The sequence below is a fragment of the Hypanus sabinus genome, chromosome 13 (genome assembly GCF_030144855.1).
Source record: "Hypanus sabinus isolate sHypSab1 chromosome 13, sHypSab1.hap1, whole genome shotgun sequence".
Lineage (NCBI taxonomy): Eukaryota > Metazoa > Chordata > Chondrichthyes > Myliobatiformes > Dasyatidae > Hypanus > Hypanus sabinus.
Genome location: NC_082718.1, coordinates 53,157,887 through 53,173,656, shown reverse-complemented (window position 1 = coordinate 53,173,656; position 15,770 = coordinate 53,157,887). Strand labels below are relative to the sequence as shown.

The window sequence follows — 15,770 nt, the reverse complement described above, 5'->3', positions numbered from 1 at the left end:
TTAACTGCCCACGACATCAAGGTAAGATTTAACCTGTTTTACCATCAAGGCACGCGGGTAATATTGCGATCAATGGGCATGAAAGGAAAATATTCCAGTGGGTGGAGTCTTACCTTGCACAAAGAAAATGGTGGTGGTTGTTGGAATCAATTATTCCAGCCCCAGGACATCACTGTAGAGTTACTTAGTTGAGTGTCCCAGCCCAAGCATTGTCAAGATGTTGAAGACGGAGATGTTGCTGGTGATTGGCAGTTTTCAATTCCATTAACAACTCCTCAGCAAATGAAGATGTCAATGCCTGCACAAAGCAGGATTTAGACAACACCCAGGCATAGGTCATATATGGTGAGTAAAAGCTGTCAGGCAATCAGGAGAGAATCTAACCATCTACATTTGACATTTAATGGCACTACTATCACAATTTTCCCATCTCATGATCAATCCCAAATGGGTGTCACCATTTACCAGAAACTCAGCTGCTCCAGCCACATTAAGCAACACGGTGATAAGACTAGATCAGAGCCATAGCATCCTGCAGCAAAGAACTGACCTCTCAAAACCCTTTCTGCTATCTGCAAGAAACAAGCCAGGAGCATATTGTGTGCTTGCCCCAATATGTGAGGTGCCAACAACTTTGAAGCTCGACACCATCCAGGATGAAGCAGCTCACATTACCGGCACATCATCACCCACCCAGAACATTGATTCTTCGCTCCAGTGGTGCACCATTGTGGCAGTGAATTCCAACATCAAAATATACTGCAGTTATTCACCTAGGCTATTCCCAAACCTGGTGCTGTCCAATTAGAACTGTAAAAGACAGGCTTCTCCACAAGTCACTCACCACCCTGACCTGGAAATATATTGTCAGTTCTTCATTGTCCTCGGGTCTCAATCCTGGAACGCTTTACAACAACTTTATCAAAGGCAATTGGGAATGGACAAAACAATGCAGACTTTGCCAGTGATGTCCACATTCAAGAATTAATGAATAAAAAAATCAAGGCCAGTGCAGCAAAATGAAAGCCAACATCAGTGGAATAGTGGAATCCACCCGAGGATCCATTAAGCCAGTAAAAGTAGTGGAGGTCGGTGTGGTCGCCAGTAATTTACTATAACCCAGAAACTCTGGAGGACATGCAAGGAAGAAAAGATTCATTTTTGCCAGCATGCAAACACACTTCACTTTGAGAGACAGACTTTGAGCCAAGACTGAGCTCTGGTGAACAAAGCCTACAATAATATATTTTCCCTCTAAATATAACCTTTAAACTTTCATGTCAGCCAAAGAGCTGAGTAATGCTTATACTGAATTTCTTAGGCCATGAGATGTTTGTTCTATGATTGTCTCTAGACAAGTTAATGGTTCAGCACAGACTAGATGGGCTGAAGGGCCTGTTTCTGTGCTGTAGTTTTTTATGACTCTGTGATTCTATCTAAATGAAAGTAAAAGCTGGCTTTGTCAGTGGGTCACATATCCCCAATAAATAATTATTTTCCTTTATCAATTTTTTGTGCATTTTAATATTGCCTCAGTTATCAGGCTTATTATTTATCAGCAATGTAAGCCTCTTTTGGACATAATATCACTGCTAACTTCTCAAGTTATCCATAGCAATGCCATAATTTCAGTGTTTTTTTTTTATTCGAGTGGGAAAAAATTAGGATTTTATTAATTGTCAGGAAATAGTAGGAAGTACCACATGAATTTCTATTACTTTTCCTTTGTGAGGAAGGCACCCTGAGGGGGAGAAGAAAAAGAGAAATAAACCCTTAAAGACAAACCAAACCATGCTGTTTTATCTATGAACTGGGCAGTATTTCCTGTTACTTTAATTTAACTTCAAATTAAGGCCAGATGACTGGAGCTTTCAAGCAGAGATTAACGGAGAACAGGACCACAAACACGTCTAAGAGGCCTGAACTAGTTTGATTAAAAACGGAACCCATTTAAAACTTTATTTCCAGTTTGGAACTACAAAGAAACCTACCATAGTTATTATTACCTTTATTTTCTTCCAGGCATAAACAGCATTTGAACTGAGCCCTTATCATACAGGAAAGAATGTTTCCTAATGTCATCTTGATAATAAATGCATAGAAATCTGATTTTTAACTCTTCTGACAAAAATATAACCTGTAAGTGTAACGTGATAGCTTCAAGCCAGCTGCTGAACAGATAGGCTGAACTGGATGAATTACAAGCAGTGAAGTCACAAACAAACATGCTCAGATTTAGGATTAAATTTCATAGGAAGTGTGAAAGTGCTTTGAGAAAGTGCTTTGTGAAAATGGGCACCATGGTATCGTTAGTGGTTAGCATGTTACAGCTCGGGGCGTTCCAGAGCTCAGAGTTCAATTCCAACACCATCTGTAAGGAGTCTGTATGTCCTCCCCACGGAATGAGTGGGTTTTCCCTGGGTTCTCCGGTTTCCACCAACAGTTCAAAGATTAAGTTAGGGTTGCTGGGGCAGCGTGACTTGAGCCAGAATGGCCCATTTTAGGCTGTCTTACTAAATAAAATAAAAGATGAGCTTTTCACTCTATAGCAACTTAGCTGATTTTCTTTTAACTCCTCTTCCCTGAGAAGTTAATATTGTTTTGATTTGATGATATAATCGCACATTTATTTTTATAAGATTATGAGTATAGTGTAAATATTTTTGGCTTTTATTTTGGAATATGAGAAAAGTTGTGTTATTAATAATGATAATTGAAAAACAGTATGCTATTCAAAAGTAGCTAAAATATGAATTCCTATTAATACCACAAATATTAGGCAAATGTGCTGTGCCATATAGAAGAATGACAGACTTTCAAGTTAAATTATCAAAAGCATTAACAACCAGGATAATATCCTTTCATCGTTGTGACCCAGATAAAATCCAGCCCAGAGCAATGAAATGAAAATCGGTTCCATCTGCTGACTTTCTATATTAAGAGACTGGAAGTCTCTACCCTTTGGCAAAATCAATATAAAGTACCTTTGGCTTCTATTTGTATCATTTGGCTTCTGACTTATAAAGGTGAAGATAAATATTTACTGGACAGCACTACACATGATCCAACATTATTTCAGTTGTGTTGAGTACACAAATGATTTTGGGGTGATTTAGAGTGACGTTGATTTCTATTCTTTAATAAGTGCAGTATTTCACACAACTTGAAAATCTTCATCTTACCTGTCGTTCACTCTGGCACATCTTAGTGATGATGAGGGCCACATACAGAAAGCATTGTGGTTACTCACCTGTGCTATTCCAACTATCTCTCCCAAATCTGTGACATTTAGCACACGATAAGAAGAGGGGCGGAAAGAACCTCAGAACACTAACTCCTGCATGTTCTGCTCCAAATCACATGATGTTGTCTTGGAAATACATTGGCGCTCCTTTATTGGTGCTCATTCGAAACGCTGGAACACCCTAACAAAAATTGTGGGAGTGTCTTCTGTAGGAGGATAGGTAGCTCATCACCATCTCTTTGAATGCAATTAGTGATGCATGACAAAAGCTGACTAACTCGGTGTTACCATATCTTATAAAATGAATATATTTTAAATTCTAATCTGAAGTGTGCACCAATTGCCCAATTTACCCGGTCCATTTCAGACACCTTCCTCTCTTTTCTTGATCTCAGGGTCACTATCTCTGGAGACAGTATATCTACTGATATCTGTTATAAATCTATGGACTCTTACACTGACCTTAACTATACCCCTTCCCACCCTAATACTTGTAAAAACCCCATCCCCTTTTCTCAATTCCTCTGTCTTCATCGCATCTTTTTTCAGGATGAGGGTGTCTATTCCAAGATGAAGGAGATGTCCTCCTTTTTCAAAGGAGGCTTCACTTCCTCCACAATCGATGCTGCCCTCAACCGCATCTCTTTCATTTCATGCACGTCTACTCTTACCGCATCCTCCTGCCACACTACCATGGATAGGGCTTCCTTTTGTCCTCAACTACCACCCCACCGGCCTCCACGTCCAGCACGTTATTCTCTGAAACCTCTGCCATCTCCATGGGATCCCACCCCCAAGCACAATTTTCCCTCCCCCCCTATTTTCTGCTTTCAACAGGAACGCTTCCTATGTGACTCCTTTGTCCATTCATCACTTCCCACTGATCTCTCTCTTGGCACTTATCCTTGCAAGCAGAACAAGTGCTACACCTGCCTCTACATCTCCTTCCTCACTACCATTCAGGGCCCCAAACAGTCTTTTCCAGATGAGGCAGCATTTCAATTGGGAGTCTGTTGGTGTCATATACTGTGTCCAGTGCTCCTGGTGTGGCCTCCTGTGTATCGGTGAGACCCAATGTAGATTGGGATTACATTTCGCCGAGCACCTACACTCCGTCCATCAGAAGAAGAGGGATCTCCCAGTGACCACCCATTTTAATTCCACTTCATATTCCAATATGTCAATCTATGGCCTTCTCTACTGTTGCAATGAGGCCACAATGAGGTTCGAGGAACACCACCTTACATTCCATCTGGGCAGCCTCCAACCTGATGGCATGAACAACGATTTCTCAAACTTCTGGTAATGCCCCCTTCCTTTCACCATTCCCCATCCCCTTTCACCTCATCTCTTGCCTGCCCATCACCTTCCTCTGGTGCTCCTCCCCCATGTTCTTTCTTCCAGGGCCTTCTGTTCTCCCTGATCGATTCCCCCTTCTCTAGCCCTGTATTACTTTCACTAATCAATTTCCCAGCTCTCTACCCATCACCTTATGTTTCTCTCCCCTCCCCACCTTTTTAATCTACTCCTCATTTTTTTCCCCCTAGTCCTGCTGAAGGGTCTCGGCCCAAAATGTCGACTGTTTACTCTTTTCCATGGATGCTGTTTGGCCTTCTGAGTTCCTCCAGCAGTTTGTGTATGTTGCTCGGATTTCCAGCATCTGCAGATTTTCTCTTGTTCGTAATCTTAAACTCACACCGATTTCCAATCATAGCCCCTGCAATTCTTTATCCTTAGAACTGAAGTCTGTACTCCAACATCCTCCAAGCTTTCCTTCTCAGGCTTGTGTTCATTCAGTCCAGTTCTGCATAAATTCCCTGTCTTTATCCACACCCTTTCCGGCGGCCTCTCTGTTACAAAGGTCTCAAATATGACAATCAAATCTCACCCATATACCCTTCAAACTTACCAATCCTTCATGGAATGAAAACTGCTCATTTAAAGTTCAAATTTATTGTCAAAGTAGACGGTGTATATATCACCATATACTACCCTATATTAATTTTCTTGTGGGTATTCACAAAAAACACAATACAATCAATAAAAGACCACACTCAAGACAAACACCAATGCGCAAAAGACAACAAAGTGTGCAAATAAAAAGAGAAAAAATATAACAATAAATAAATAAGCAATAAATATCAAGAACATGAGATGAAGGGTCCTTGAAAGTGAGTCTATAGGTTGTGGGAACAGATAGGGTGTGTGAAGTTATCCCTTCTGGTTAAAGAGCCGAGTGGTTGAGGGAGTAATAACTATTCTTGATCCTGCTGGTGTGGGTCTTGAGGCTCCTGGACCTCCTTCCTGAGGGTAGCAGTGAGAAGAGAGGATGGCATGGATGATGGGGTTCTTGATGATGACGCTACTTTTCAGCAACCGTACTCCATGTGGATGTTCTCAATAGTGGTTCGGGCTCTACCTGTGATGGACTGGCTGTGTCCACTACTTTTTGTAGACTTTTCTGTTCTGCGCATTGGTGTTTCCATACCAGTCCATGATGCAACAATATATTCTCCACCACACATCCATAGAAGTTTGTCAAAGTTTTAGATGACATGCCAAATCTTCACAAACTTCTAAGGAAAGTAGAGGCTTTCTTTGTAATGGCACTTAATTGTGGGGCCCAAGACAGATCCTCTGAAAATCATACATTTCTTTTGTTTGGCCCTTCAATTAATAACATTTGCCAGTCTTCAGAACAGTTGCAGCAAGGCATTTGATGCCATCATCAGTGACAAATGAATAATTGGATACTATATTCAAAAGTTTCAACCCAGAGGTAACCAAATGCATGCTATTAATTTTGTCATTCATTACCCTATTTTGGCATGTACTGATGTGTTTATTTTTCCTCACACCAAGATCTCTCTGAAGGGGAAAAATTTCCTGTAGTTTCTCTTTTAATGGTTACACGCACTTTCTCTAAACATGTTCGCATACACTTTCCACTCTTACTTTGAAAGATTATCTGTCCAGCTAGCTTTGTGGTATCCTTTGTGGAAACCAAGCATCACTCAATTTTGAATGTCACAGTTAGTCTCCCAACACCTTCCCAGCCTACCACCAGATTAGTAATTTATCTTCTCTATATCCATATCATACAACATATTCATAATAGATTGATGTATCAATATATCTGGTATAATATATATGTCAATATATTAATATATAAGCTCTTCCTGAATCGCTGAGTACATGCCTTCAAGTTTCTGTACCTCCTCCCTGATGTTAACAATGAAAAGAGAACATGTTTGGGTGATGGGAGTCCTCAATAATGGATGCCGCCTTTCTGAGGCATTGCTCTTTGAAGATGTCTTGGATACTATGACTAACTTTACATCTTTCTGTAGCTTCTTTTGGTTCTATACAGTAGCCCTCTCCATACCGGACAGTGAAACAGCCTATCAGAATGCTCTCCATATACATCTATGTAAGTTTTCAGGAGTTTTAGGCAACAAGCCTAATCTCTTCAAAATCCTAATGAAATATAGCTGCTGTCTTGTCTTCATTTGTACATGCATCAGTATGTTGGGACCAAGTTAGATCCTCAGAGATCTTGACACCCAGGAACCCACTTTTGCTTCCTCTATGAGGATTGGTTCCTGTTCCCTCGTCTTACCCTACCACTCGACAAGCTGGTATATCTTGCTTCTGTACACCCTGTCATCTCCATCTGAGATTCTACCAACAATGGTTGTATTATCAGCAAATTATAGATGGCATTTGAGCTATAGCTAACCACATAGTCATGAGTATAGAGGGAGTAGAGCAGTGGGTGAAGCACACATCCATGGTGCACCAGTGTTGATCATCAGCAAGGAGGTGATACTTACGCCAATTTGCACTGATAGTAGTCTTCTGGTTAGGAAGTCGTGGATCCATTTACAGAGAAAGGTACAGAGGTCCAGGTTCTGTAGATTATTTATAAGGACTGTGGGAATGATGGTGTTAAACACTGAGCTATAGTCAACAAACAGCATCCTGACAGATGATTGTATTGCTGAGGTGATCCAGGGCTGTGTGAAGAGTCATTGAGATCATGCCTGCTGTAGACCTATTGTGAGGATGGGCAAATTGCAGTGGGTCCAGATCCTTGTTCAGGCATGAGTTCAACCTCTCAAAGCATTTCATCATCACAGATGTGAGTGCTACTGGGTGATAGTCATTAAGGCAGCTCACATTACTCTTCTTGGGCACTGGTAGAACTGTTGCCTTTTTGGAGGGGGAACTTCTGAACGTAGGAGTAGGAGGTTGAAAATGTCCTTGAACATTCAAAATACTGGTGAATTCAAAAGAAACATGACAATTTTAAAGTTAACTTTCAACGACAGGGAACACCAGTAGGACATGACATGGAGAAAGCTGATGGCAGTGGGAAAATAGAGCACAACATTTAACATAAAGTCCTCTGGGGATTGGCAGATACGATGAAATTGTTCACAAAAACGTGCAGTCATTAGAGAAATTATATACAATGTGGGCTATAATAATGTGTATTTTCTCATTATATGGACCTTAACTGAATTAGAACAGTTTGCTCAGGATAATTTAAAATTTGTTACAAAGAGTTTTCTTTATTGCATTTTATATTGGATCTCCATCCACTGAAGTCACCTTCTCTGACTTCCAACTGATTACACTTTATTAAACAGATGACCAATTAACTGGATTCCTGGTTTTGACAAGAGGTTTGGACATAGCTTGCCACTAAAAACAAAATCAGTGGTTTGACATATTCAGTAATCTCATGCATTAAAAATATTTACTCATGTCTTTGATCTGTCTTTTGACTGAAAATGTAAGTGTGGCAACAAAAACTCTGCATAAAACAGCAATGGACTTTCTTGCTGCAAATTAATTTTACCAGTGCTTTACAATTGTCCAGAACCTATGCATCCATTATGTTGGACAGTCTGATCAAAGAGGTAGTTTCTAAAGGGGGAAGAGCTGCATAATATTAGGGAAGGAATTAATGTGTACGGGATACAAGGTGGCATGATTCCTATGATTCAGTGAAGATAAAACAGATCAGAGTCAGAGGAGTGTATAGTTCATCTGGAATGGATTACAGCTTGAAAGCAAGAAGATCTTGAAAAGAACTTATGCACAAAGACAGAATTTAACATCGACTTCAGAAGTTCTTCCGTTTTAAAAAGAAAATTTTAGAAAATTTGGAAATCTGAAATGGAATCTGAAAATGTTGGCAACACTCAGCAGGTCAGGCAGTGACTGTGCAAATAGAAACAAGGTCAATGTTTCGGTCAAAAGGCCTTCAATAAATAAAAAGATATTTAATCACCTGGAGCAAATAAAATAATAGTGAAAGAAGTCCATGACAAGTGAACTGGTTTGATCTTCCAGCTGAGTTCATGGGAACATTTTTCTGCCAACACACACCAATTTGTAAATGTATACTTGAGCATTTGTTAAGAAAAATAAAGCATTTGCAGAGTAGCAGATTGACATTTAACCATTACATCCCCAACTTAAAATCATTACAAAATTACAAATTCATTCTCTTTTGATGCATTTAAAAAATGTGATGTTGGGACTAATGACATTTATTTTGCCTATTCACATATGGATCAATAGATCAAAAAATGGAAGGAGGATTCCCCCAATTTTTTCCCATAAGTCTCATTTTTTTCAGTCAAATTATAGAGACATTAAGATACAGTTCTGAGTCAGTGTAACTAAGGCTTGTCCCTGTAATTTTCCATTCAGCCACGAGCCATTGAATGGTGGAGCAGATTCGACAGGCAAGATATCCTACTCCTGCTCCTATTTCTTATGTTCTTTTTCTTACTCTAATTATGGTAATCATCATCCACCACATTGTTGCCATCAGCATTAATAAAAATCCATGCAAAAATCTCACTTTTTGATGAAGCACTTTCAATCTTTCAGGCTCGACATCTGGTTCAGGAATGAGAATTATTCTTTTATTTGAACAACAGCCACTGCAAAAGACCTTACCGATTCCTCATACAGCATCTTTTCCAGACCCATCTGTTGTCAACTTTGTATGTTGGTATTCCTGGTGGTTTGTTCCTGTGGAACTCAGATCACATGATGCTAAGGTACATGACTTATGTGATCTGCATTTATCTTAACATGGCATCCACTGCAGTTGAATGTCATTGCTTGTGATGTTCTTCCTACCAGTATGCCATTCATGAATCATCAAAATGAGGAATAGTTGCAGGGAAGAGGGAAGCGAGGCTCATGAGGAGAGAGAAAATGCATGTGAAGGCAGAGGAAGAAAAGAAGGGAAAAATGACAGAAGAGAATAGTGAAATTGAATTTGGCAAAAAGGAAATGGGCAGGCTGGTGGAAGAAATTAGAATTGTATACGTGAGCTTAGTTGAAAGACTAATAATCAAAAATTCCCTTCATTCTATATATTGTTGCAGGCAGGATCATCAGTGAAAAGCAACTAACCAACGTTAAATAGCAGAATATCAGGACAGCCAAATACAAGCAGTTTTACTTCATTATTTTTGGGAATTAGAGAGACATTCTTAAAAGATTGAACATAGAAAAAACAATTCTTATTAAAGCCGATTTTTTTGTTGCGAGTACTCAGTACCATTATTATGCTAACTTATGCTACTCATGCTTTTTCAGTACAGGTCCCCCCCCCCCCCCCCATCCGAAGGTAGAGTGTTCCTATGAAACTGTTTGTAAGCTGAAATGTCGTGATGCGAAGAAGCAATTACCATTAATTTATATGGGAAAAATTTTTGAGTGCTCGCAGACCCAAACCTATCCTACCAAATAACACATAAAGCCTAAAATAACACGAACATTTAGTAAAAGCGGGAATGATATGATAAATATACAGCCTATATAAAGTAGAAATATTGTATGTACGGTATATGTTCGATTAACTGAATGGGCAAGAACCTGGTGGTGTGGGACCGATGGTAATAACGAGAAGAGGGGTTGATCTGGATGGTGGGGTCTTTTATGATGCATTCTGTTTTCTTGTTGAAGTGCTCCATGTAAATGTATTCAATGATGGGGAGGGCTTTCCCTGTGATGCACGGGGCTTTGTCCATTACTTTCTGTAGCCTTTCCTGTTCATGGACATTGGAAGTTTTCATAACAGGCATGATGTTAGGATACTCTCTACTGTGCATCTGTAGAAGTCTGTCAAAGTGTTTGGATCTACACAAACTTCTAAGAAATTGGAGGTGCTGTCATTCCTTCTTTGTAACGACACTTAAACATGGGTTCCCCAAACAGATCTTCCGATACGTTATCACCAAGGAATTTAAAGCTGCTGACCCTCTCCACCTTCATTCCCCTAATGGGGATTGGCTAATGGATGTCTGGTTTCTTTCTACTGTGATTGATAGTCAGCTCTTTGGCTTTACTGATGTTGAGTGAGATGTCGTTGTGGCACCACTCAAACAGATTTTCCATCACCCTCCTATATCCAATTCGTCACCATGTTTGATTTGGCCAATAGGAGAAAGAGAGAGCCGGAGTGTGACAGTGAGAATGAGAGTGAGAGAGAGCGAGAGTACGAGAAATCAAAAGATAACTCAATACATTAAAGCCAGTATCAGTATCATAACTGAAAAGATGGTATAGCCTCATGTTTTGTAGCCTTGTGATTTTTTGTTTGTATTATGCACAGGATTGTCGACATCTGTTACCTGCCATATCTTCTATCATGGTCTAAACAGAAAGAATGCCTGATGGGTTCCTTTTAAACATTATGTCAGAAGTAGAAGCACCAATTAAGTGGACTATTTCAGTACAGTAGTCAGCTTCATGCGCATTTGCTTACCAGGTTGCCTAGCTCAGTCGTTTGTTACTGTGCTACAACAAAGAGATATTTCCCGAGTCAGTGTTCTTTTCAAACAATCTTAAAGAACACACCATTAATATTTGTTATTTTTATGAAAATGTCAATATTTATGAACAGTGAAAAATTAGTCTGATACCTTAACAAGGATTCGTTTTGGGCATTCCCTCCCCTCTTGATATGCATCAACATTGAACACATTTTAAAATTACACCACCAAAATAGCATTACCATTTATTATAACATGATATAAAACAGGATGTGATATGGACAAGGCATATTAACACTTGTAATTAGCATTTTATAATTATAGACTCTGCTCATTGTACGCTTATGTACACAATGAACATAATTACAATTTTTACAAACAATGGGGTACTGAATATTAAGCCCTCTACATATTGCTTTGCATTTGAGCTATATGGCATAGTGGAGCTGAAACAAATCCTCCACAAAGCTTGTATGAAAAATTCACGAAAGATATAGAAATAAAAAAAACAGTGGAACAGTTTTCATTTTGCTGAGAGCAGTTTGGCAGGAACTGCATTCATTACAACATTAAGTATAAATAGTACAGCAGATGGCATTACCAAATAATAGCATTATTCTGCACCAGTACAATGGCACTGCAATCATTGAAAATAGTAACAAAACAAATATGAATCCGTTTCCTACTGTATATCTTAAACTTTAGTGATTTTTTAAAAGATATGGCAACAGTTACAAGTGAACTTAAAGTCAGGCATTAAATTAAACATACTACACAATTTAAAATGCAAACAAAATTCTAACATGTAAACCAAATTAAGATCCTAATCACCATTTATGCTAATGTACCATGATCTCTATATATGGACAATTTAAAAAGAGTAAGTTACAAAACTACCATGAACCAATACATGCTCCTGAAGTAAGCAAAATATCGGTATTATATCCAACAAAATGGTATTTCCTATAAGGAGTGTTTAATAGTGAGTCAAGTGTCGCACTTGCTTGAACTTCTGTGCTCTGGTGCACTTGATTTCCATACACTGCTGCTGTCTTTTGAAAGCAGTCCCATAGCATTTCCAACTGCAGTCAAAGTCCTTCAAAACTGTGTTGCATGGATTACAGTTTTCCTTTGTCAATGGCCTGAGCTGCATTATCAAAAAGAAAGTCATTTAAGTTATTCAATGAAATATATTGTTCAATATACATCAAAACTCATCATAAAAGTACAAATCTTTTTAAAGCAACTCAAAATGATCAGATTAATAAACTGGAATAGCCACAATTAATCCCAGCAGTGTTGTCCAAATATTTTTATTTAATATTGTTTTTTTAAAAAAAAATCCACTTTATTGATTTATTTTGTAACAGAATCTAAAATAAAAAAATCATCCCTACAGTTACTAAATATATGACAACTGAAATTTGATTTCATCATTTACATTGTCTTCTGTGCTGTTTCTTTTCACATCTTGTGGCACATCGGACGGCACTTTTACCATTTCCATAACATTTGACTATTTTTTATGAGGGTGAGTTGCTAGCTCGATGTTGAACCCAGCATGGATGGAAAGTGTGCAAAGAACCGGCTGGACTCTCTTGGGACTACTCGCCTCGAAGTCCGGTGCTGATTGCCACACCACCACCAACCGGCTACATGGTCTTGTACTTTATCAGAAAATTCTCTCTTCCTAACAAGTGCCAAGAGTAAGGTTCAATTATTCCTAGATATAAACACATTTCAATCACTTTATTTAATCTCATCCATTCATATTTTCTTTAATATTCTGACCTTGCCCTCCATGATTCTCCTGTTTAAAATCCTCATTTTCGTGATGTTTTGGTTTGGAACTTTTTAATGTCATATTGGCATTCTGACACTGAACTTGTAAAGGCATGTACTCTTGGGTTGTCATTCGAAATATGGGTAAGATCAAGATTATTGATGTTTGCCATGCTTGTCAGAGGCTAAATTTTATGTTAAAAATATCTCCTCGTAAACCACTATATTATCACAGAGCATCAATAATGTTGTTTCCCTGACCATCAATGCTCACCTCAATAGACCTTAATCCAATAGTCTTCAAAATCCCAACCATATTTTTACTTAAACCTGAATATCTACAATCACACTACACCAGGGAATAAAATATTTCAATTTGCTCATTCCTCATTCTCATCTTGACTTTTTTCTTTCCTTGTACAATCTTTTGTAACTCACACACAGGATACCTCTATACATCTTGTCACCAACAGTTCACAGTGAAAAGACAAGTGCCTCTTTTTCATTAAGAATGTATAAGCCCCTCCAAATTCCATCCTCAGAAGGAGTTAAAAAGGTTTGTAGCTCCTCTGCTTCTGCCATGAATGGAAGTTATTCTTTCAAGGACCAGATATGAATCATATTATTTCAAGAACCAATGGCAGGAGAAACTTCTCAACTAACCTTTCTAGCTTTGAAATTTTCTCTGTCACTATTTTTTTATGGTCAATGTAAATAAACCAGGCTAATTACTAGTGAGCTGAAGTGATGATTCTGGCGTCTATTACAATTGCAGTACCTGTTGGAGTAAAACCAAAGTCAGATAATCCTGATGTAGCAGACCATTCTTAGAACTGGAGCAGACTTCAGGATTTAGTATAAAACTCAAAACAACTGAATGAGAATTAGCACAAAGAGTACAACAGGGTAACAACAACAGCACTTTCAATTAAAACAAGCAGAGAAAATCTTGTACATACATTGTTCAAGTGATGAAAATGAGTGCTAAGTTGGTAAAAGAAAAATAAATTAAGCTTACTTTTTTCTAAACCTCATACACACATGAAATGAGATCCTTCAGTGAGCTGTGGGTGTGATGGAGATGGAGATTTTGGGGATTTTGGTGGAGAAAGATTATTTTCTGAAAAGAACAGGGAATGTGAAAAATAAACAAACATGTTTAAAAAAACATTGACTTACGATTACAATAAAAAACACAACAGTTCACTAAGTTAATGTTCTTTCATTATGTACAATGTAACATAAATGTCAAAAAATCCCCAATGATTATTATAGTGAACTAGCCACATTTAGTGACAAGGCTAGGAGATAACACATTTAACAATCACACACAACCCATTTTAAAACATAAAGCAAAATTATGACTAATTAAAATCTCTAAATTGTACAAAAACAGAAGCAATATTCAAAATGTAATAAAGCTGCAGCCAATAGCAGAAAGATGGATATACTGCAGAGTCAATGCATAATTTGATATTTATTTTGAATCACTATTGGCCATATTAGCTACGTTCTTATCTTTCCAGTAAGGACAGTGGCAAATGTGGATAAGAACAATGCATGCTTACAGTGGTGCTAGAAAGTTTACAAAACCTGTAGAATTTTCTCTATTTCTGTATAAATATAATCTAAAATCTTATTAGAGCTTCATATAAGCTTTAAAACTAGATAAGGAGAACCCAATTAAATGAATAACACAAAAATCATTATACCTGTTTATTTATCTATTGAGAAAATGATCAAATATTACATGTATTTGTTGGAAAAGTATGTGAACCTTTACTTTCAGTAACTGGTGTAACCCTCTTCTACAGCAATAACTTCAACCAAACGTTTCTGGAAACTGTTGATCAGTTCTGCACATCCGCTTGGAGGAATTTTAGACCATTTCTATTCACAAGAACTGCTTCAACTTTGGGAGGTTGGTGGGCTTGCATGAACTGATTGCTTCAGGTCCTTCCACAACATTTCTTTAGGATTAAGGTCAGGTCTTTGACTGGGCCATTTCAAGATACAAACTTTCTCCTTTTTAAACCATTCTGTTGTTGATTTACTTTTGTCTTTCGGATCATTGTCTTGTTGTATTATCCAACTTCTATTAAGCTTTAGGTGACTGACTGTTACCGACATTCTCCTGTAAAATGTCTTGATACAATTTTGAATTCATTGTTCCCTCAACAATTGGAAGTTGTCCAGGCCCCAAGGCAGAAAAGTGGCCAAAAAACCATGATGCTTCTTCCATTGTACTTCACAGTTGGGATGAGGTTTAGCAGTGCCCCTTTTCATTCAAACATAGTGGTGCACATTTCTACCAAAAAGTTCAACTTTTGTCTCATCTGTCCACAGAATATTGTCCCAGAAACATAGTAGAACATCCAGGTGCTCTTTAGCAAACTTGAGACGTGCAGTAATTTTTTTTTGGATAGAAGTGGTTTCCTCCGTGGAGTCCTTCTATGAACACCATTCTTGTTCAGTGTTTTTCTTATAGAGGACATGTGAACAGAGACTTTAGCAAGTCATAGACATTTTTGCTGTTACCCTTGGGTTCTTTTTCACCTCTTCGTGTGATCTTTGCAGGATGCCCACTCCTAGGTGGAGTAGCAACAATACTGAGTTTCCTCCATTTGTAGACAATTTCTCTTATTGTGAACTGATGAACACTCAGGTCCTTAGAAATACTTTTGTAGCCTTTTGCAGGTTCATGCACCCCTACAATTCTTCTAAGGTTCTCTGAAATTTATCTTGATCAAGGCATGGTGCACATAAACAGATTTCTCTTGAGAGGAGCAGGGCAGCTACCTGTGCAACCCACAGCTCCAATCTCATCTCATTGACCGGGTCACCTGACTCCAAATGGTTTTGTAGAAAACATTACCCCAGAGGTTATATGTAATATTGGATGATTTTTCCTCAATAAAAAATGAACAAGAGTAATACTT

At 38.3% G+C, this 15,770-nt stretch overlaps 1 protein-coding gene across 9 annotated transcripts in view; it reads right to left on the bottom strand.

Moving 5' to 3' along the window:
• Window positions 1–11,281: 11,281 nt before the first annotated feature.
• Window positions 11,282–15,770, bottom strand: part of plekha5 (pleckstrin homology domain containing, family A member 5) — a 300,640-nt gene continuing 296,151 nt past the window's right edge. For all 9 annotated transcript variants that reach the window (XM_059987628.1, XM_059987627.1, XM_059987625.1 and 6 more), the window contains 2 exons: window positions 13,850–13,951; window positions 11,282–12,196 (listed from right to left, as the gene is read on the bottom strand). In XM_059987628.1, the coding sequence (XP_059843611.1) occupies window positions 13,863–13,951 (89 nt within the window). In that variant the 3' untranslated portion in view covers window positions 11,282–12,196; window positions 13,850–13,862. The remainder of the gene's footprint in view (window positions 12,197–13,849; window positions 13,952–15,770) is intronic.